Here is a 22,716-nt window from a genome sequence, read left to right as displayed (position 1 = left end):
ATATGTCTGGGAAAAGTATATATGTGGCATGGTCTGTGTGTGTGTGTGTGTGTGTGTTATAGTGTATCTGTAATATCTGTATATGTCTAGGAAAAGTATATATGTGGCATGGTCTGTGTGGGGGTGTGTGTGTGTCTGTGTGGGTGTGTGGGTGTGGTATGTTGTGGTGTGGTATGTGTGTCGGCCAGAGGATGATTTTGGATAGCCTGCTCTATCACTCTCTACCTTGTTCTCTTGATGCAGGGTCTCTCTGAACCTGGAGCTAGGAGGCTGACAGCCAGCAAGCCCCAGAGATCCTCCTGTGCCTTCGATGTTGATGCCAAGGCTACAGGCAGTCCTGCAGCCACACCCAGCTTTCTACTCGAGTGTTAGAGACTTGAACTCCACTCCTGGTGCTTGCAGTCAACACTCTTACTGCTTTCCCCCATAGCCAGCACCTTTTCGTTCGTTTGTGATAGGGCTTTTGTTGTATGGTCCTTGATAACCTAGGACTCAACAATGTAAACCTAAATGGCTCCATAGTCACCATGATCCTCCTGCCTCTGCCTCCCAGTTGTGACATTACAGGTGTAAGCTTCCATGCCTGGCACTCAGCAACGCTTACGTTTTACTGCTTGTTTTAAGAAAACTGAGTTGACCTCTCTGCTTATTTGTAGCCTAGAAATATTTTTCTTCATGGTCCTGATCAACAAGTGAAAATAGGAGACTTTGGTCTGGCCTGTGCAGACATCATTCAGAAGAGCGCAGATTGGACCAACAGAAACGGGAAAGGTAAGCATTCAAGTGTTCATGCATTTTCCTTACTTCTGCATTTAAAAATAGACAGTTGAACGTGTCCTTACATACCGAGAATCTTAGAGCTTTCATAAGCAAAGCTCAGGTGAGGCCTCAGGAGCAGCCGAGGTCTGAGGTCTGCTCACATTACAGTAAGTAGCTTAACAGCCTTTCCCACCATAGGAACGCCGACACACACGTCCCGAGTGGGGACTTGTCTCTACGCGTCACCTGAGCAGTTGGAAGGATCCGAGTATGATGCCAAGGTACTATTTGTTTCCCCTTTCCTCCACTGATTTCAAATTCCATGAATGTCACTAAATGCTGATCAGACTTCCCTTTAAAATGTCACCATTCATGTCAGGAAGCTAGACTCCATGCAGGTCTCTTCAGCGTTCATTCTGTGACCTCACACTTAGGTAACCAGACGGTACGGGAAGTGTGCCACCAACTCCTCTTGAAAGAGAGTGTGAGGTTTTAACCCTCATTATTCCTTGAAAAAAATGTTAAAATTGTCTTTTCAGTTTTGTTTTTAATTTTTAAAGCATTCCACTTTTCCCTCTCTTACTTTACTGGGTTTTGTTTTGGGTGCTAATGATTGAGACCATGCCTTGTATGTACTAATCAAGTGCCCTGCGACTACAGTGGGCTCCAGACTCCTTTTTAATTTTCTAAGACAGGATCTGTGTGGCCCAGCCTGGTTCCAACTCACGATCCTCCCACCCCAAGCCCCTGAGTGCTAGGATTGCACTAGACATGGTTCTTTTTTTTTTTTTTTTTTTTTTTTTTGGTTCTTTTTTTCAGAGCTGGGGACCGAACCCAGGGCCTTGCTTCCTAGGCAAGCGCTCTACCACTGAGCTAAATCCCCAACCCCGCAGACATGGTTCTTAAAAGAAATCCTTTTGTACTATAGCAGCCTAGTCAGTGATCTTCTGATGAATCATTTCACTTTGTTTTTTAGTGACTGGAAAAAGAGTTGCCCAGAAAACTCATTGCTGCCCTTAAGGGCCTGTCTTCCTACTACCACTCCTGTCAGGGAAAGTAGGACAGTTTTCTGCATGGCAACAAGAATGCATGGGGCTGGCGGGCTGGCTCACTGGGTAAGAGCTTCCTTCAGAAGACCAGAGTTTGCTTCCCAGCACCCATCTCAGCTCACAGCCACCTGGAATTCCAGTTCCAAGGGGACTCATGCCCTCTGCTGGCTTCTTTGGGCACCCTCACATGCACACACACACAAAATTGAGCTTGAAAAACAGTGCTCAATTATAAATAGAGGCAAAGGTTAGCCTTAGTAGGACCCGGTGACAGTCTACTGTTGCTAATACTAGGAGCTGTGAGTTTGGTCATTTTGCCTGGTTACTCTGTCAGGCCTGGGTTATGGTGGGGTGGTGGGGTGATGTCCCTGTTGTATAGGGCAGTGACTATTGTGTCTTTTGAGAGAGACTCCTGCCCTTCATCTGAGCACTGTCTTCTGGGTATCAAAGGGATGGGGCTTCTCAGACACCTCTTCCCTGAGGCAGAGTCCTGCTTTTGAGGCCCAAGAGACCGTGCTGTGCTCCCATCTTTGGGGACACTATAACTCCTTGGACATCCTTACTAGGGAGGCTGTACTGTTAGAAGGGCTCTCCTGACTTTCTAACAGCTTTGCGTGCCCTTTCCCTCCCCTGCAGTCTGATATGTACAGCTTGGGTGTGATCCTGCTCGAGCTCTTCCAGCCATTCGGGACAGAAATGGAGCGAGCAACAGTCCTAACAGGTGTGAGGACTGGTCGGATACCAGAGTCCCTCAGTAAAAGGTGTCCAGTGCAAGCCAAGTATATCCAGCTCCTGACTGGGAGGAACGCGGCCCAGAGACCATCTGCTCTTCAGCTACTGCAGAGCGAACTGTTCCAAACAACGGGAAATGTATGCAACGCTTCCTTTCAGTAGTCACTGCATGCTTACTTTGGGTTGGGTATGACCCTGTGAGTAAGTCAGTCCATCTGGCCATCCGTCCAACCATCTATCTAATCTATCCAGTCTTTCTATCTACAGGGTCCCATGCTCTATAGCCCAGGCTGACCCTGAACTCAAAACAATCCTCTCTGCCTCTTGAGTGCTGGGATTGCAGACTTCAGCTGTCGATTCCGAGAGCTTTTGATAAGCTTGTCTTTCGGTCAGCTCACAACTCTGAGGTTAATGTGCATGCAGACGTCCCTTTCACAGATGAGGAAGTAAAGATTTAAGTTAAATAATCCGTCACAGTGACAGATACTGTTCCTACTAAGTGCATTATAATTGTAGTTTAGAAGTCTGGCAGTTCAGCTCTCGGGTCTCTGCTACCCTGAGCTCTCGGGCTGGTTTGTATGTTAGACTCCTTGGCAGAGGCCTCCCTGTGCTCGTGAGGTGGCTCAGCACAAGGCCCTTGGCAGACAAACCTCGCACCCAAGGAAAGGAAGAGACCGATCACCCGACAAAACCTTGTCCTCTGACCCCATATACATAGCACGTGTACTCCCCCAACCAGAACGACACACCTAAGCACAAAAATAAAGGCCTGCCCGGTGGTGTCAGGGACAGGCAGTGTCACACCGGTGCCCTGCCGGGTGGTGTCAGGGACAGGCCGTGTCACACCAGTGCCCTGCCGGGTGGTGTCAGGAACAGGCCGTGTCACACCGGTGTGTCCTGGTCAGAGGAACCCTAAGCACAGACCCAAACCAGCATCTTTGCCTCACGGTGTAGTCTAACGGTTTCCTTCTCATGCTGAGGAAAGGATGACAGGAGTTTTAGAGTTTACGGAAACAAAATAGTTAGACCTGTTCTTGGTTGTCTGAGTTCGGGTGCTGAATTGATACAGAACCCGTAGGTGTATCTGCAGTCCACATGCGCGGTTGCTCACTGCCAACCAGTCTAGGCCGTCGGCTTCTTGGGATTTTGTTGTTGTTGTTTTCTGTCCTCATAGCATCAGGAGGGATGCTAGTTTTTCTTTTCTAACCATGGATTTCCCTAGATGATTGTTCTAATGTCCTGGGTAAAAGGGCAGTGACTCTAAACAGGCATGGACAGGAGCGGTAGGCCCGGCCTCTGCATGGCTTTCAGCATGCACTATCCGAAGCCGGCTTTCTCCTGCCATATGGCTGTCTGTGGCACCGAGACACCACCTCTTCTGCATGTTGAAATAGTAGCTGAGTCACCCTTCTCTCTCTCTCTTTTTTTTTTTTTTCCCATCTTTATTAACTAGGGTATTTCTTATTTACATTTCAATTGTTATTCCCTTTCCCGGTTTCCAGGCCAACATCCCCCTAACCCCTCCACCTCCCCTTCTCTATGGGTGTTCCCCTCCCCATCCTCCCCCCATTACCACCCTCCCCCCAACAATCAGGTTCACTGGGGTTCAGTCTTGGCAGGACCAAGGGCTTCCCCTTCCACTGGTGCTCTTACTAGGCTATTCATTGCTAGCTATGCAGTTGGAGTCCAGGGTCAGTCCATGTATAGTCTTTGGGTAGTGGCTTAGTCCCTGGAAGCTCTGGTTGGTTGGCATTGTTGTTCATATGGGGTCTCAAGCCCCTTCAAGCTCTTTCAGTCCTTTCTCTGAATCCTTCAACGGGGGTCCCGTTCTCAGTTCAGTGGTTTGCTGCTGGCATTTGCCTATGTATTCTGGCTGGGTCTCTCAAGAGATATCTACATCCGGTTCCTGTCAGCCTGCACCCCCTTGCTTCATCCATCTTATCTAGTTTGAGTCACCCTTCTCTTGCTCTAGAAACCTAAGTTCTCAATAAAAGTTGATGAAAATATTTTCTTTAGTGAGGCTGGCCAGCCTTGTCATAGCAACAGAAGTTCATGTACACCATTTACCTGACAACCATGAAACCAAGTAACAAGTATGGATGTGTGTAGGTATATATACATACACAAACGTTTTCACTAGGTTACAGTTCTGGGTTGGGCCACATGCACAGCTACCTACAGCCTCATGCAGTGGGTCACAATGGCCTATGGGCCCTAAGCTGGTCCTAGATACCTAGAGCAGCAGCTAGCAACAGCCAGGAATCTGCTGCAGTTAGGAGGATCCACAGGTTATGCTCAGTATTTGAACAGCAGTGCATGTCAGGCTTTCTAGCTTTGTCCCCAGGTCAGCACAAGAAGGTACTGCGAGCATCTGATAGCGTCCCTGACCCTCTGTCCACTCCTCTAAGGAACTAACAAATTCTGTGAGGACTGGGGTAGAGTTCTCCAGTTTATGGGTCCCAGAAGTAATTCTGATTGGCACGAGCTTGTGAACCATTTATAGTGATTATTTGAAAGATAGCTGCGAGCTAGGGAGGTGGTTAAGACAGGTGCTTGCCTCAGAAACATCAATGTTGCGAAAACAGTTGAGCAGCTAAGGGCCCTTCCTGTCAAGTGTGGCCATCAGTCCAGTCCTTGGACACACATGGTGAAAATAAAAGATGGACTGGCAAACCTTCTGATTGCCACAAGTGCATCCCAGTACACATACACCCTATACACAAAAATAAGTAAATGTTAAGGCCTAATTTCTGAATTAAAAAACAAACAATTTAGATAGCCAGGCATGGTGGTGTGCACCTATATCCCTGGTGGTGGTGACATGGGAGGAGGCTGGAAAAAGTAGATCCTTGGATGTTCCCTATCCAGCCAGATTGGCCTGGTATCAAGAGAAATTCCAAGTCAATGCCCTGTGAGTTAACAGACGCACCACCATCCAGGACTGACAGACTCTGAAGGAAGACACCTGACGAGTTGCAGACCTACTCTCTGTTAATGCAGCGGGCTGAGGAGTATCACTTAATTGTAGTCGCTCCTCTGTAGCAACTTGACACTGGAGCCTTGCTGATGTTGACTGACAGCTCAGTTCAGGCACAGCAAGGATGCACGAACACTTCAGTGGCCAGGCCATTCTGATGGAGTCTACAACGTTTTCTTTCCAGGTTAATCTCACATTGCAGATGAAGATAATGGAGCAAGAAAAGGAAATTGAAGAATTAAAGAAGCAACTAAGCCTCCTTTCGCAGGACAAAGGGCTGAAGAGATGAGAGGGAAATGGGGGCCTACCTGTGTAGCCTGAATTATGCTCTCAACCATGTGAAAGTGGACTTGCATTCTTAAAAGTCACCAGGGATGTAAATTTTCAACCCTTAGCTGAGGACGGGTGTGACTCCCAATTGTACTGAGCAAAGCTGTGTAAAGAGGTGAAAGGACGGGGCTGGGGATTTAGCTCAGTGGTAGAGCGCTTACCTAGGAAGCGCAAGGCCCTGGGTTCGGTCCCCAGCTCCGGAAAAAAAGAACCAAAAAAAAAAAAAAAAAGAGGTGAAAGGACCCCAGCTTCCTTTTCCTCAAGAAACCCTTCCATGACAAGACTGGATCAATCAATCCACTTTCTCCCACCTCCATATTTTGATTCCCAAATTTCCTATCGCCCAGTCCTGATCTTATGGTGAGGTACCATTCTTTTTAAGCTCTGCCTGTTGACTGACCATCCTGTCTTCTCGAAGGCTGTACTACAGAAATCAGTGTCCCCTTTCCCCACAACTGCTTGCCTCCAGGATGTATGCCAGCCTGGCTGCTGTTGCTGTGACCCTGGCCCTTTCATACTGCTGCCATGGCCAGTTACCAAAAGACGCCTGATCACTCCTTGGCTCGAAACTTCTGTGGGCTGTGCAGTGCCGGGAAGGTCAGACTTGAGCTCCTTGGCAGTGTGCTCTCCCCAGCCCTTCTGTTCTCTTCCCACTTGGCATCATCAGGCAGCTTGCCCTCAAGTGATCTCAGCAGCTGAGATGTCTTCTACCTTTATCTTGTGTAGTCTCCCATGACCCATGTTCTTCTTAAAGCCTCAATTCCCCAAACTACCTGGAATTCTCAGACAGCAGTCTCTGATGCTATAAAGTGCCTGCCCCTTGCTGGCCGTCATTTCAGTGCACTGCACTTGGTTTTACTGACTTTAAAATAAAATAAAACAAAACCCATAGATCATATGGTGCTTTTATTGATGCCTGACAATTGGACAAGTCCCTTTCTGACAACAGACCATTATGTTGAATCCTGCCTGCAAGACAAGCTGCTCGAATTCACTTAAGGAGCTGGAGGGCAGTGCTGAAGGGGGCCAGGTTCTCACAGGACTTAAGCCACCGCTGCACATTGGTGGGCGCTGCCCCACTGCTTCCCCCAGTCTGCTGGAGCACGGACCACAGCACCACATCTGCCACAGTGAGCTCATTCCCAACCAACCACGGGCTTTTCCCCAAAGCGGAGTTCATAGAGCGGAAAACAGCCGCTTTTTCCTTACTGCTCCCTTCTCTCAGCTGAAACATGGCGATATCCACCCAGCTGTCGATGAGGGTTAGGTGGACAGCGTTATGCTTCTGACCAAATAGAGAGAACAGGAAGCGTGCGATGTTCCCTTCTCCTTCAATGGGGCACATCGTTTGTACACTGAACTTCATCTGTGTCTTGGGCACTGCAGAGGAAAAGACCACCAGAGTCAGAATGTTCTGTGTGGAAGAGGGAACTCGCCACATTCATGAACTGACAGCAAGGTAACCTTCAAAACATGACCGACATCTGTAATACTCAAGAGCCTTCAGTTTTCTTGTGTGCTTGGTTTTTCAGGACAGAGGTTCCCTGTGTAACCTTGGCTGTCCAAGTACTAGGATCAAAGGCCTGTGCCGCCACTGCCTGGCTGAGTTTTAGTTTTTAAATTTTTGTTGTTTCTGGGAGTCTCAACTATGTTTCCTTGGCTGCCCTGAAGCTTGTTATATAGCTCAGACTGGCCTGAACCTCAGGGATCCAAGTGCTGGGATTAAAGGCACGTGCCACCACCTAAGGCTTAAGAGTCTCTATGTGCAACCTACTCCCTTAGAAAAACTGATAGATGTAGGTTCAGTCCTTATAAGCCTATAAGCAGAAGGTACAACTTCTGCAGGACACATATCCAACTTGTCCCTGACCGCCACAAGCTTGCCCCCATGCAACCACACATACACAATGTGTGCCTCAAAAGAATTTATAAGCGACCGAGTAGCCCTTTCCGCCCTTGTTGTTTATGGTTTTCATCAAACTAGACAGAACTTAGACCATCAATTCCATCTCCGTGCCATTAAATCTGGAGGTTACAGCCCAGAAAGTAGACGTTCTATTGACTGCCTGGGGCAAGGATCCCTTCACTATACATGAAGCTCAGGTGGTTATCACTGGATGGCCCACCACAGAGGTGCATGTGCCTAATTCTCTTTCTTTGGAAGATGGGACAAGAAAACCAAAGGCCAGAGTTTGAAGCTAGTTTGGGTTATGAATTGAGCTCAAAATAGGATAGGTATTACTGAATGGGTAACAGGCAATCATGTGTTTCTACCTGTACGAAGCTCAGGCAGGAGAGGCATTTCTCTGTGGGACAATGAATAAATGATACCCTGCTGTCCTTTGTGGGCCAAACAGAAAGACACTGTTGGTGTTCCTTGAATGAGTTTTTAAAATAGGACCAGTGGGGAGAACCCCTTCCTCCAAGGCTCAGCTCCCCTGGAATCGTCTCACTGAGAAGCCCACCCTCTCCAGTGGCCCCACAAGCTGGCTAAACTTGGAGGGGATTTCACCGAATAACAACTGGCTGTAGTCAGCGCTATGGACTGTCCCACACCTTCGCAGCCCAGGTCAGTTCAACCCAGTCCCACCATTTACCGTTCTTCCAAATCAGAGTGAAGCCCAGCTGATACTCGTGGCGGGACTGTTTTCTAGCCTGCTCCCCGAAGCACTTGAGAAGATTCTCAGGTACATTCTTGACGGACGAATGTGTGTGTACTGTGGACAGGACCCTGTAGCGTTCACAGAGTAGTCTATGTAGCACAAGCAGGGACAGTGGCGGGGAGGCTGGGTTTGCGTTGATCACGATATCTTTCAGCGCCCCATAATCCTGAGGAAGAGACCAAAACACTACAGCCATCTGTCCAGGCAAGGTGGTGCACAGCACTCTGGAAGCAGAGGCAAGTGGATGAGGCCAGCGTGGTCTACACAGAGTTCCAGGTCTGCAAGGGCTACACAGAAAACTGTCTTGAAACAAAAGTGCCATCTGTGTTCACAAATGAACCAGGTGCTATACCCGCCAAAACTTTCCAGGGTCTAACTGAGTCTCAAATCTCACTGCTGCTGTGACTCCACTTGACAGCTGTGGAAACGTGAGTCCTGGGAGGCAAGCAGATTATCTGAAGTCACTGAGCTCAGTGGGAAGTGCAGATGGACACCAACGGACACTGACAAACATAAGCCTGTAAGTCAACATCTAACAGATGTAGTGAGTCAGGGGCCAGCCTGAGCAACATGAGAACCTATCTCAAAACAACAAACCCAGAATGGGGAAGATAGCTCAGTCTGTAAAATGCTTGCCTTAAAACCTAAGGACCTGGGGTTGGGGATTTAGCTCAGTGGTAGAGCGCTTCCCTGGGTTTGGTCCCCAGCTCCGAAAAAAAAGAAAAAAGAAAAAAAAAAACAAACCTAAAGACCTGAGTTGAATCTTCACACCCAGGTGAAAAGTGTGCTTGTAGCCCAGAGCTGAGGAGGTGGACAAAGGCTTGTCCCTGCAGGTCTGCCAGCTGGTTGCAGGTGAGCTCTAGGTCAGTGAGAGAGACTGTCTGAGAAAGCATGAGCATCACCTGAGGAAACACCTCGGTTCTCTGGACTTCACATGCACCTGCATCCAAAGGCACACGAGTGGGATGCCGGCTCCTTGTTCAGATGCTTGACTTCGTCCTCACCACCCTTCCTAGCCTTCCCCCACACTGACAAGTCAGCGCACTGACAAGTCAGCACTCGGGCTGCGCATGTGTCCTGACTGGCCTTGGAGACTCTGGCCTCCTTGATGCATGAAAATTCGCAGGACAGATGAGAAGGTAGGAGAAAGAACCAGCCAAGGCAGAGGCAACATGGTTGTCAAAGCTCTGGGTGAGTCGCTACAACACTTGCGTTCTTTAGGTGTTTGTATTACCCGAAGTGTAGGGATCACTTATGCAGCATCTTGCACTACTCTACGGCAGCTTTAAGCACTATTGAAGAAATGGAACAGCCTTGCATATGGACTGGTCCTCTAAGTAAACTGAGTCCTATACATTTCAATCATGAATGCTAGCTGATACATTTATTTTCTGTAGTAGCAACAGCCGCTGCTGACCCGCTCTCCAGCCCGGACAACCTATTCTTGATACAGCAAACTTAAGCAAAGTACATTTGAAGTGCAGGCTGGCACTGGCTTATTACAATGAACTTCAACAGTGGAGGTGAGATTTTTATATGTATGTAGCCAGGGCATTTCCTCAAAAAGAGTGGGGGACACCTGCTCTATCTAGTGGTCTAGAACAAGTTGGGATGCCCTTCCTCCCAGGGCTTAGAGGTATCTGACACAGACTGGAAGACAGGATGCTGGGGCTCTAGACGTCTCTTCTCTGCTTGCTCTCTCTCTCTCTCTCTCTCTCTCTCTCTCTCTCTCTCTCTCCCTCCCTCCCTCCCTCCCTCCCTCCCTCTCTCTCTGTTCACTCCGCACCACAGCAAGAGGTTCTGGGTGTAATCATTTTATTGATTTATTTGAGACAGGGTCTCCCTGTAACCTGGAGCTCATGAACCTCTTAGCCCAGCCCCCGAGTGCTAGGATTCCAGGAGTTACCCCCACAGCAGCTCTACGTGCACTTTGCTCCACCTCTGAAAACTACAAGGCCAAGCCACTGGCACCGCTCTGGCACTCCTCAGACATCCAGTTTCTCACCTTTCCAAGCACGGAGTTCAAGTCCAATGCATTTGTAGTTAAAGTCGTGGGCTCGTCGGCTTGCAGGATGTTGGTGACGTCCAAGTCAGCATCTGGGGTGTGAATCATCTTTGAAAGGCCGTCGACTGCTGCCTTCAACTCATACAAACGCTTTAAAATATCATCCTGCCGAGACTCGAGGGCTCGCAAAGATGGCTCAGATGGCTCCTAAAGTTAGTTTACCACCAAACAGTTTGTTACCAAATTTCCACCGCCTAAAATGCACAGTTCAGTACATAGAAGGTGCTTTGCTGGCAGCCCTGACACTGAGTTCTATCACCCAGACCCACATGAAAGGAGAGAACCAACTCCTACAAGTTGTTCTCTGACCTCCACACAGATGCTTTTGTAGGCACCCTCCTTCCCACCAAAATAAATAGTTTTTTAAAAAATTAAAACTCTAGGAAGCTTCCTTCCTCCAGTCCAAGGGTTCCTGCAAACCGATCCACAGGCTGCTGTACAGCATCAAAGAAGCATGGCTGAGTGTGGCTGTGAAGTAGTCCTACTGGGGGTCACTGTGAAGTAGTCTTATCTGGGGTCAGGAGAGCCTGTTGCCCTTCTGAGGGGTGTAGTTTGGTTCCCAGCACCTACATCAGGAGGCACAGAACTAACTGCGACTCCAGGTCACTCTTTTGATTTCCACAAGCACCTACACTCACAGCATTCACTCACACAGACATGCATACATACATATACATATGGGCCGGGAGCCAAGCCCGCTTACACACCCTGTATTAAGAATGTTTCAGGAATGTCGAGCCCACTTACATCCTCTGAGAAACCTAGCCAGTTACCTGTTCTTATCAATATACCTGCAATTGACAGTTTAGGGCTATAGGGAGGGTGGTGATGGTAGTGGAATTGATCCTGGGCCCTGTGTGGACTTCCCGCCTGCTTGTCTTTATATGCCACTGTCTCCCATTCTTTCACCCTCTCCTAGGTCTCCTCTGAACCCCCCGCAGGCCGGGGCAAATATGAATAAATATAAATCTTAAAAGATAGTTGACTCTGTATTTCAGGCAAGTTAGATGAGAAACGGAAAGAAATAAAAACAAACCACTATCGCTCATCTCGCCCTTTCTGAGACAGGGTTCACTGTCTAGCTTTAAGTGGCCTGGAACTCATAACCCTGTTTCAGCGTCCAGTGTGCTGGGATTACAGATGTGCACCACCACACTTGAAACAAAAATCCCCAACTCTCTTACAATAAAGGAAGGGTCTTTGTTATGTGTTGTCCAGGATGGCCTTGGGCCTCTTCTTATGTAGGTCTCTCATTGTACTCAGAATCCTCTATTCTCAATAACAGGCTAATTAAAAATACTTGGTTTAAGCCATGTATAGGGCTGCATACCTATAATTCCAACATTTGGGAGGCTGTGGCAGGAGGATCAGGAGTGAAGTACTGCCCCGGCTGTTGCATAGCAAGTTCGAGGCTAGCATGGACTACCTGACACTGTTGCAACCACACACCTTCATTCTGTCTGAATGAGCAGAGAAAAGATGGAGGAAGGACAGTAGAAAATAATTTACACAAAGAAAGGGGAGAAACGGGGGTTGGGGATTTATTAGCTCAGTGGTAGAGCGCTTGCCTAGGAAGCACAAGGCCCTGGGTTCGGTCCCCAGCTCCGAAAAAAAGAACCAAAAAAAAAAAAAAAAAAAAAAGAAAGGGAGAAAGGACCTAAGGGTGTTTTAAATTTACTTTTATTTTTATGTGTCTGGGTGTTTTGCCTATGTGTTTGTCTGTGCATGTGTGTACACCAGTGCTCAGAGGTCAGAAGAAAGCATTGGAAACCCTGGAAGTAGGATTTTAAGTTTTAAGTTTCTCTATGGGTTCTGAAAACCAAACCCAGGCTTCTGCAAGAGCAGAAAGTGATCTTAAGCACTGAACCATCTCTTTAAGCCTGAACTCAGGCTTTGACACTTTAGTTTGGGAGCATCTCCCTGGAAAAGTGATCAAGTGTGCAAATTATTTTAAGGCAGCACTGGCATTCTTGTATCTTGGTCATCTGGAGCATTCGCTACTGAGATAATAACTCCACAAAGAGGAACAGCTCATCCTTCGTATCAGTGCACCCTTTCTGCCAAGTAGTCTGGCGTGTTTAAGAAACCAATCATAGGGGCTGGAGGGATGGCTCACTGGTTAAGAGCACTGACTGCTTGCTCTTCCAGAGGCCTGAGTTCAAATCCTAGCAATCACATGGTGGCTCACAACCATCTGTAATGAGATCTGATGCCCTCTTCCGGTGTGTCTGAAGACAGCTACAGTGTACTTATAAAAGAAAGAAACCAATTGTAGTTGCTGAGGAGTAAGTCTCAAACTACACAGGCTTTATTTCAGCCTTTTATGTATTTACTTGTAATGTGTGCACACTTGAATGTGGGGGCCAGAGGACAGCACAAGGGCATGGATTCTCTCCTCCCACCATGTGGATTCCAGGGATCAGACTCACATACTCAGTTATGGAGCCAAGAAGTTTTTGTCCATGGAGCCATCCCGGCAGCTCAGTTTTGTGTCTGTGTGTCTGTGTGTGTACAGAGAGAGAGTGGGGAGACCATAGTGGCCTTAAATGCAACCTCCCAAATGTTGGCATTACAGAGGTGCAATACCACAACCAACAGTCAGAACTTCACTAACAGCTTGTAGTTGTGGAGTGTCTGTGTGTGTGCGCGCGCACACATGTGTATGCACGTGCATGCAGTCTTCTTCATTTCTACAAAGAGCAATAGGAAACCATATCCCACCAGAGCCAAAGTAGCAACAACTAGATCCAAACCAAATCAGCACACGCTGACGCAAGTCTGAGGCAGGAACTGTGGATGTAATGGGACTGATTTCTGAGTTCTAGTTCAGCTTGATGTAGGTTCTCTGGTCTATGCAACACAGGAGTGTCAAGCTCTATTTACCTCACTGCTACCTACTACGATCCCTGCTGTTCCTTTGCTGAGAGTAGACTATGATGCACCGGTGTCATTTTATGTATTTAGAAGCAGTCAATTCTTTGTGTGGCTCTGATCTCTAACTACTTATCCATCCATGTCATCATCCTCTGCTAGAGGAATTGCTGTAGGAGGATGTGTCATCTAAATGTTCATGAAACCCACCCCGAGCAGGTCATAGCCGTTGTCATCGTAGAGTCAATGTGGCTTTGACTATACAAGGGACCCTCACAGATCTGCCATTAGCATTCTTTTGGAAGGGGGAGGGCTCAAGAGACTGAGCTGGAGCACCCTCCCCCGAGGATATGTGAGCAGTTAGTATTCGCTGGAAATGCTCTCCATAGCGATGCCCTGCCTGTAATACTGCCCATGTTCCTGTAAGTAACCCTGATTAAACTCACTGACACACCGAGCTAGACTTAGGAGAATTCTTTCTTTGGTCTGCTGTTGCTTCTACCCAGGAACAAATGGTTATTTGTTCAGGTCTCTCCAGGAAAGTCACATATCAACTTTTGAAGAAAATAACGTGGACTTAAAAAACTAGACAGGGTGGGGGTTGGAAGGATGTCTCAGGGTATTGCTCTTCTACAAGACCCAAGTTCAATTCCCAGAACCGACAGCAGGTGGTTTACTAACTGCCTAGAACACCAGCTCCAGGGGATCTGATTCCTCTGGCTTCTTCAGGCACCTGAGCTGACACACACACACATAACTTAAAATTGAAAATAATCCTTTAAAAAAATCATTAAAAAAAAAAAACAAACAAACAAACAAACTAGCCAGAGCTGAAAATGTGGTTCCCCGGGAGAGATCTCACTGAGCACATGCAAAGGCCTGGATTCCATCTCCAGCACTGAATAAAACCTTGCTGCTTGAGTGGAGGTGGCAATCTTACTCTGGATTGTTTTTTGTCCCCTGGGAATGTACGGCTGGAGGTGCATTTGGCCATGCCTCTATGACAGTGTCTAGTTGAGGGACCACTGAACCGTGTCTGCTGTTGTTTTCATAGTTCTGCAGCTAGACAACCATTAATGTCACTAGGTTTTGAACTAACCACTTCTCTTCCAGGGTAGGCAAAATACAGGATGGCGAGTATCAGGAAAACTGACCACAACAGCATATATTTACACATTTGTCCAAAATGCCAGATTTTCTGTTGGAAATTTGGGCTGTGACAAATTAGTAGAAAACTGAGTGTGTGTGTGTGTGTGTGTGTGTGTGAGAGAGAGAGAGAGAGAGAGAGAGAGAGAGAGAGAACTGAATAGGAAAAAAGGATGAAAAGAAAAGACATGACAACTCCTAAGGTATGTTGGAGGATAAAGTTTATTGTAAATGGGAAAGCACAGGCAGAGTCAGCCAGGAGAGTCCCCAGCAACCATGTCCACTGAGCTGGGAGGTTGGCCAAAAGAGCGGCACAGCCAAATGGCTTGGTTATATATGGGCCAGAGAGACTGGGGAGAGGGAAGCCCAGCTTAGTACCCTGGCTGGAGATTTCAGGGTAGGGATGGGGTAAATCAGCCAGGAGGGCCTTATAACAGACAGAGACTGAGGGATGCTAGGTGGACCTGAGGGCCAGCGTCTGCTTTGATATGATAATGGGCACCTCTGTTAGCCATTTGAAACCTAACAAAACTGCAAGTCTTTAGGTAAGGTGACACACACTTCTAACCCCAGCACTTGGGAGGTGGAGGCCAAGGAGGAAGAGCTCAAAATCATCTTTGGCTACGAGAGTTCAAGGACAGCCTGAGCTACAAAGACACTGTTTCTGCCCCACACCCTCATGGCCAGGAAACATGAAAAGGACCTCAACTTACTTAGAAACTGGAGAAATCCAAATTAAAACTACATTAGGATGTCTCCATTATCCTGCCGGTAACAGCTTAAACTTGTATAACCACTTTGAAAAAGAACTTAAAAGTGGAAGGCAAACCTGCCCATTAGGCCAGGAATTCATTCCCTCCCTCCTTCCCTCCCTCCCTCTCGGAATTCTATTTCTATACAGGCTACTTGTTCACTGGTCTATAAGTTGGGGTTAGGTAGATAAATAAGCGAGGTGTGGCTAGGCAGTGTAAAGGAACATGATCACTCTGAAAATCTTGTACAGCATGCCAAAGAACAGAATACATACTATGTTTCCAGTACATCAAGATTACATAGCTTAAGGACACAGACTCTGCAACCTAACCGCGAAAAACAACACAAAACTACAGTAAAGGTCGGGACCTCCTGCCGGAAAGTTACAGGTGAGAAGGGCCGTCAACCTGGGTTATGGTAACCCTGGGATCGCTCTGAAAATTCCTCGGAATGAGCATTTTGTGTGTGTGTGTGTGTGTGTGTGTGTGTGTGTGTGTGTGTGTGTGTGTTGTACATTTCTCTATGCGCCTGGCGATCGCGACAGGAACCCACGGCAGCACTAATCTAGGTGGGTTTTGTCGGACCCAGCCACGGAAGGGACCGGGACCCTACGCAGACACAGCGCCGGCGCACTGGACAAGGGATAGGGCAGGGCAGGGCAGGGCAGGGCAGGGCGCGGCGCGAACAGCGCCTGCGCACTAGGCAGGGGCCGCACGCTCCTACCTGCACGTGGCCCGCGTCGGTCGCGGGGCTGGTGGTCTTGCTGTGCACGTTGGGGAGCCGGTACATGCAGGTTGGAAGCTCTACACGCAGAGGTGCGCTGCCTCCATGATAGGGCTTTACCTGGTACATCGGCATGGTGGGAACCAAAGGAAGGTAGCGGGCGAGGGACGGGAACGCTCAGAGGCCACCCAAGGCCACCTCAGACACTAGCCGCCTTCTTTCTGACTCTGCTTCTGGCGTTCCGGAAAAATGAGGTCCGTGAACATTTATTGGTCGGGCTGGTCTAGCGTCACCAGCTTGACCTTTGAGGTGGCCAATCAACGGTAAGGAGGTCTTGGCACGCCTTCGCTACCCCCTTCCGGAAGGGGCGGACTATATGTCAAAAGCAGCCAATGGGTGGCCCAGGAGACGCGTCTCCGTGAGAGCGGCGCGCGAAGTCTCCCGGGGAGACTGAGACTGGAGGAGTGCTGCTTCCATGGAACCAACTGAGGGCGCGAGGTGAGCCGCGGGCTTGCAGTCTCCCCACCGGGCGCATTCTTTATAGAGTTCCCGGTATCCGGGCCTCGTTGAAAGGACCGGAAGTAACTGAGGTGCGAGGCAAGCTCGCGGACTTAAAGTGGCGTTCCCTGTGAGGAAGCCACGGGCCGTGGACTTGAAACCCAGCACTAAAATAAATCGCAGCAGACAGAATTCATTTCCTTTTTTTTTTTTTTTTTTTTTTGGAGTCTTTATACTTGAAGACTTGGAGAGTGAGGCCTAAAGGCTCACGCTGATTTTGCAGTCAGTAGGACTTTTAGTTTGTATTATATTGCACTGCCTCGGTGTATTTGGTACCGTGATCACAAGTAGCATCAAGTCAGTGAAGCGCATCTTCGAGGGCCAGCACAGTTACATTCAGTGACAGATTTGTAAATGTAAATTTGCCGTCTGTATTTTAACGTTGCGATTTCCCCTGAGGACCTCTGCAGTTAGAACTTAACAGACTAGTGCAAGTTTTTGTTTTGTTTTCTGAGGTAGTGCTTTGAACTCGGGGTTCCTCCTACCTCAGGCACCTGAGTCCTGTGATAATGAGTGAGGTTCTGTGCAAGGTAGATTGAAGAGAAAAGAGGCTTGTTTATTTCATCAGGGTTTCTGGACGTCTAGTGTATGGAAAATACCCCCAAATTTTTACCACAAGGATGTACCTATGTTCTATTATACTTTAATGGAGCTTTTCATAGCCGGGAAACTATTTTTACTGTGACTAAACCATAGGGAAATTAGTGACAGTAGATTGGAACGTCATTGCTAGACTCCAAACTTCATATGATAGGCAATGAGCACCACTAGAAATTTAAACCTAAAGATTTTTTGACCGGATTTGTGATTTTAAAAAAGTTGATAGGAATCAAGCCACACCTATAATCATAGCACTAGTTGGATGGGAACAGGAGGATCAGGAGTTCATAGTTACCTTTAACTACATATGGGGAGTTTGAGGCCACCCTGGGCTACATTGAACCCTGTGCCAAAACGAACAAAAAGTAAATCAAAACTGGTGCTAGCGATCAGATTGGAGACAAAACGATGATTAAACTCTGAAAGCCAGTACAGAAAGAAACTTTCCCTGCTGAGTGTGGTAGTGAGGTAGGACCGTCATTTGGAGGCTGAGAATGAGCTCCTGTCTCAAACATAAACTTTGAGGACTTTCATCAGAGCAGTTTAGGCAGCTTGGATTTGGGTTCAGGGTTCAAAAGCGACTCTGAGAATAGTTACACAGTTGGGAGATGAGTTTTGTCAACCAGTATTTCCCACCAAACTTTGACTTTTTAAGTTTGTGTAAAAAGCTAATGTTGCTTAATGAAGAACTCCATGCTGTAAAAGCTTATGGATCTGTCACTTGAGGGACACAGCAACTCTCCTCTACATAGATGCATGGATAAGTAGACTTTTCAATATCAGATAATTGTAAGTACATATTAGGTGCTAAAAGGTCATAGAGCAGTCATGTCTGCAAGTGAAATGTGTGTGTTCATATAATGAATGAATGGGTTAGGCTAACTAGTTACAGATCAGTCATTTACCAAGATTAAAGTCAGAGTGGAAACACATTGTCTGCTTTGCCTAAGTATTTACATTGTGTTTTGTTACTCTTTTGTTTCTAGTACAGAATGTGCTAAGGCCATCAAGCCTATTGATGGGAAGTCAGTCCATCAGATTTGCTCTGGGCAGGTGGTACTCAGTTTAAGCACTGCTGTGAAGGAGTTGATAGAAAATAGTGTAGATGCCGGTGCTACTAGTATTGGTAAGTTTGGAAAACTTTTCTCTTTTATAAGGATTTATTTATTCTTTTTTTTTTTTTTTTTTGGAGCTGAGGACCAAACCCAGGGCCTTGCACTTGCTAGGCAAGCGCTCTATCACTGACCTAAGTCCCCAACCCCTTATTCATTTTATATGTGTGAGTACACTGCAGCTGCTGTCTTCAGACACATCAGAAGAGGGGATCTGATCCCATAGAGATGGTTGTGAGCCACCATGTGGTTGCTGGGATTTGAACTCAGGACACCTCTGGAAGAGCAGTTAGTGCTCTTAACTGCTGAGCCATCTCTCAAGCCCACAGTTTGGAAAAGTTTTAAGCCACAAGAAATAATCATTCGTGTTATTTATTTAAGAAACATTACTGGATTATTAGAAAACAAATACTGACATACCAATTATTATAATTTTGACATTAACAGTTGTTGCAGGAAAGACTTTCCCTGGGGAAGCACAACACACATAGGTTCACTCACCACTGATAAGAAACTTCTGGACAGATCAAAAAAGTAATGTTCCGCATTCTGACTTGGTGAATGAATGTGTTTGTACTGACGTTAGTTACTAACAGAAGTATGGATGAGGGGTTATTTACGGGATCAAGAAAAATTCAAAAGCAGCTGTGTTACCAAAAGGCCTACCCCAGCTTGAGTGGTGAGCACTGAAGGCAGCTTTTAAGAAGCTCAGCAAGCCTTATAGGGTCCTCTTTCCCAGACTGGTGACATAAGAATTCAGTTTTATGGGGCTGGGGATTTAGCTCAGTGGTAGAGCGCTTACCTAGGAAGCGCAAGGCCCTGGGTTCGGTCCCCAGCTCCGAAAAAAAGAACCAAAAAAAAAAAAAAAGAATTCAGTTTTATCCTGTGTAGGCATTGTGCTAAGAATCATACATAGACTGTCTCGTTTAGCATGTGGACCATTACAGTTTGGGAGCTGCTGTCTGTCACACAGAAGAGAACACTGAGGTACCAGGAATTTGGTTACACTGAGGCTATAAAGCTCAGAAAGTAGGATCCAGGCACTCTGATCGCAGAGCCTGCTCTAAGATTCTTGCTTGCGAGCCTAGCTTTGCTGAGCCATTGCTCCAGCCCAAGCCCATTCTTTTTTTTTTTTTCTTCTTCTTCTTCTTCTTCTTTTTTCTTTTTTTCGGAGCTGGGGACCGAATCCAGGGCCTTGCGCTTGCCAAGCCCATTCTTAATGACTATGTTTAAAGTATTCCTTTTGAAATAGTAATAATAACAATAACAATGATGATAATAAACCAACTATCTAATCTGAGCTTGCAAGGAGGACTTGAAAAATAAAAGATGCAGGGTCAGGGTTGTGGCTCCATTGTAGAGAGCTTGCCTAGCGTTTACAGCATCCTGGCCTAGCATTTACAGTCTTCAGTACTACATACACCCCTCAGAATGACAGCAGCAGTAAAAGTATAGGCATGGCTGCTAGGCTTGTTTCAGATATTGTCAGCCTAAAACCTTTCACCATGGCTTAATCATTAAGAAAGAAATCTATTGAATTTTTTAGATCTAAGGCTTAAAGACTATGGAGTGGACCTCATTGAAGTTTCAGACAATGGATGTGGGGTAGAAGAAGAAAACTTTGAAGGTCTAGGTAAGATAAATGTTCCGAATCCTAAAGCAATCATTTCCGCGTGTCTCGGATGTCTGAGTAACACTGTCTTACACCACACGCTGTGATAGATGTTGTATGTGTCTGTCGCTCTATCACTGAAGACATTTTGGGCTTTTCTTTCCACTCTCTTTCAGCTCTGAAACATCACACCTCTAAGATTCGAGAGTTTGCCGACCTCACGCAGGTTGAAACTTTCGGCTTTCGGGGGGAAGCTCTGAGCTCTCTGTGTGCACTGAGGTATTGTTCGCAGCAGTCAGACGCCATCTGTAACAACTTCTGCAGACTGAGAAGCAGGATGAGAAGCCTTATGGTTTCTACTTCACTCTCGAAGTGTCTCGACTCCTAACTTCTGAGTTCTCTTGTATCTGATTGCCGATCTAAGCAAATTACTGAAGTGTGACAAATAAAGGAGTGAAGTGAAGCAAATCATATTGTAGAAAAGCCATCGCCGGGGGTGGGGATTTAGCTCAGTGGTAGAGCGCTTGCCTAGCGCAAGGCCCTGGGTTTAGTCCCCAGCTCCGAAAAAAAAGAAAAGAAAAAAGAAAAGCCATCGCCTGTCTTAAAGCACTTAGTAACCTTTAGGGATCACACAGGCTAGGGTTGTAGCTTAGCTGCAGACTGCTCGCCTACAGTACGTGATGCCTGGGGCCAGCCAGTAAGCACTGCAGAATAAAGATAAAGTAATACATACATGATAAATTACGCGTACCATTAGTTTCAGTTCTTCAGTCTTTAGGAAAAGATTTAATGAAAGCCCTATTTTAATTACAATGAAGCTATGCATTTTATATTTCTGAATTACTGTCATTGAAGTCTTTGTAACAGTTCCATTAGTAACAAAACTGAGGAGGCTTTGAGAATAGAATTTGAGATCCTTTGCTGTTTTGCAATTCAACCTAAAAAATGAAATCTTTAAAAAAAAAAAAAAAGCATTTATAAAACTGTCTCACCAAACTTGAGGTGTTACAATTCCTTACTCAGTTAAAACCTTAATTGCCTGAGAAGAATATCGCCATTTGAAGTTCTGAGAAAGGAAATCGGGAAAAGGTTTTCTGTGTCTCTCCCTTATAAGTTCTGCAGGGGTCTCCACACAGACTCCTTGCAATGCTAGGGCCTGAGGCATGGGTTGAGGCAAGTGTTAGGAACGTGCTCTGCCTCTAAGCTACATCCCAGCAACCCTTCTGTATCTCTAATGGACATGTTGTCCCTGCCACTCTCTCACAGTGATGTCACTATATCTACCTGCCATGTGTCTGCAAGCATTGGGACTCGACTGGTGTTGGACCATAATGGGAAAATCATCCAGAAAACTCCCTGCCCACGGCCTAAAGGAACCACAGTCAGCGTGCAGAACTTATTTTACACCCTACCCGTACGTCACAAAGAGTTTCAAAGGAACATTAAAAAGGTAAATTCACCATCCCAGTCTTTGCTAATGTAGCATATGATTTAAAAAATTATTAAAGATATTTATCAGTTAATTTTTCTTTAAAAATATAAAAAATAATTTTTGTAGACTTGTCCCATCATGACCACATGTCTGGTCTTGTCAGCTCCTACCTTTATCTCTCTTTCTCTTTTTTTTTTTTTTTTTTTTTTTTTTCTTTTTTTCGGAGCTGGCTCTTTTTTTTTTTTTTTTTTTTTTTTTTTTTTTTTCTTTTTTCTTTTTTTCGGAGCTGGGGACCGAACCCAGGGCCTTGCGCTTTCTAGGCAAGCGCTCTACCACTGAGCTAAATCCCCAACCCCCCTACCGTTATCTCTTAAGTGGGGGAATTACAGGTGTTTACCACCATGCCTAGCTGTTCTGTTTTTAAACAGTTAGGATCACGCACTGTATACTGTTCCATCACTTGGAACTGGCTCTGAGACATGCCTTTACAATTATCTTATTTGGGGACTGGAGAGATGGCTCAGTGGTTAAGAGCAGCCATTGTCAATTCTGCAGGCCCGTCTGTTGGGGGCATTTTCTCAGCTGAGGCTGCTTATTCCCAAAGAACCCTATCCTGTGTCAAGTTGACAGAAACTTAGCAGAACAAGTCAGTAAGTAGCATCGTAGCTACCATTGTTCAGCTAGTGGATTTTTTTTTTAAATAGGTCAGGTATGTGTGTATTTATGGCTAGTCTTTATAGAAGGATAAAATTGCTTATAAAAAAAAATCAAATAAAGGAGCCAGGGTGGTGGCCCACATCTATAATCCTAGATTCAAGAGGTATGGGCAAAAAAAAAAAAAAAAAAAAAAAGCCTCAAATTATAGGCCCATCTTGAATTTTATATGAAAATCCTGTCTTAAAAAACAAGAAGACTAGGGCTTGGGGATTTAGCTCAGTGGTAGAGCTCTTGCCTAGCAAGTGCAAAGCCCTGGGTTCGGTCCCCCCCCCCCCCAAAAAAAAAAGACAAAACAAACAAGAACACTAAATTTCTAAATGAAGCATTCTAAATTCAAAGGACATAAATTTGTTTTCGTTTTTGTTTTCACTTTGTCGTTCAGGCTGGCCTGGACCTCATTCCTACTTGACTCTTGAGTTTCTAGGACTATAGGTATGCCCCACCCACCTGGTTCAGAAATGTACTTTGTGTGTATGTGGCATGCCAAGGTGCACGTGGAGGCCAAAGATCAGCATCTGTGTCCTCTGTCACTTCATCCTTATTTTCGGAGTCAGTATTCCTAACCCCGGAGTTTACCAGTTTTATTAGACTGGCTAGCCAGCGAGTTTCAGAGAGCC

General features: G+C 46.4%; 3 protein-coding genes and 1 long non-coding RNA gene across 17 annotated transcripts in view; 3 read left to right on the top strand and 1 right to left on the bottom strand.

The window, feature by feature from the left end:
- Positions 1 to 6,738, top strand: part of Eif2ak1 (eukaryotic translation initiation factor 2 alpha kinase 1) — a 33,951-nt gene extending 27,213 nt beyond the window's left edge. Inside the window, exons 12-15 of one of the 3 annotated variants that reach the window (XR_015633885.1) lie at positions 657 to 771; positions 958 to 1,040; positions 2,445 to 3,346; positions 3,390 to 6,738. Coding sequence is in view for 2 of the 3 variants with exons in the window: in XM_087577821.1 (XP_087433947.1) it covers positions 657 to 771; positions 958 to 1,040; positions 2,445 to 2,678; positions 5,702 to 5,806 (537 nt within the window). In the remaining variant the exon portion in view is untranslated. 3 annotated transcript variants of the gene reach the window in all.
- Aimp2 (aminoacyl tRNA synthetase complex-interacting multifunctional protein 2) lies at positions 6,737 to 16,291 on the bottom strand. Of its 2 annotated transcripts, none has more exons than XM_087577910.1 (4): positions 16,189 to 16,291; positions 10,516 to 10,722; positions 8,445 to 8,676; positions 6,737 to 7,227 (listed from the first exon to the last, which is right to left on the bottom strand). In XM_087577910.1, exons 1-4 carry the CDS (start codon positions 16,201 to 16,203, stop codon positions 6,839 to 6,841), a joined length of 843 nt encoding a protein of 280 aa, XP_087434036.1. In that variant the 5' UTR covers positions 16,204 to 16,291; the 3' UTR covers positions 6,737 to 6,838.
- LOC148002199 (uncharacterized) lies at positions 9,344 to 10,663 on the top strand. The gene is made up of 3 exons (XR_015634647.1): positions 9,344 to 9,649; positions 9,908 to 10,033; positions 10,347 to 10,663. It is a non-coding gene; the product is annotated as an uncharacterized LOC148002199 (long non-coding RNA).
- Pms2 (PMS1 homolog 2, mismatch repair system component) overlaps positions 16,041 to 22,716 on the top strand; it is a 24,806-nt gene continuing 18,130 nt past the window's right edge. For 2 of the 11 annotated variants that reach the window (XR_015633898.1, XR_015633897.1), the window contains exons 1-5: positions 16,489 to 16,566; positions 18,213 to 18,352; positions 19,885 to 19,971; positions 20,127 to 20,229; positions 21,217 to 21,400. Coding sequence is in view for 2 of the 11 variants with exons in the window: in XM_087577902.1 (XP_087434028.1) it covers positions 16,133 to 16,160; positions 18,218 to 18,352; positions 19,885 to 19,971; positions 20,127 to 20,229; positions 21,217 to 21,400 (537 nt within the window). In the remaining 9 variants the exon portion in view is untranslated. 11 annotated transcript variants of the gene reach the window in all.

The sequence above is a fragment of the Rattus norvegicus genome, chromosome 12 (assembly GCF_021556685.1).
Source record: "Rattus norvegicus strain SHRSP/BbbUtx chromosome 12, alternate assembly SHRSP_T2T, whole genome shotgun sequence".
Lineage (NCBI taxonomy): Eukaryota > Metazoa > Chordata > Mammalia > Rodentia > Muridae > Rattus > Rattus norvegicus.
The sequence above is the reverse complement of the archived record's forward strand: the minus strand, read 5'-3'. Positions and strand labels throughout refer to the sequence as shown.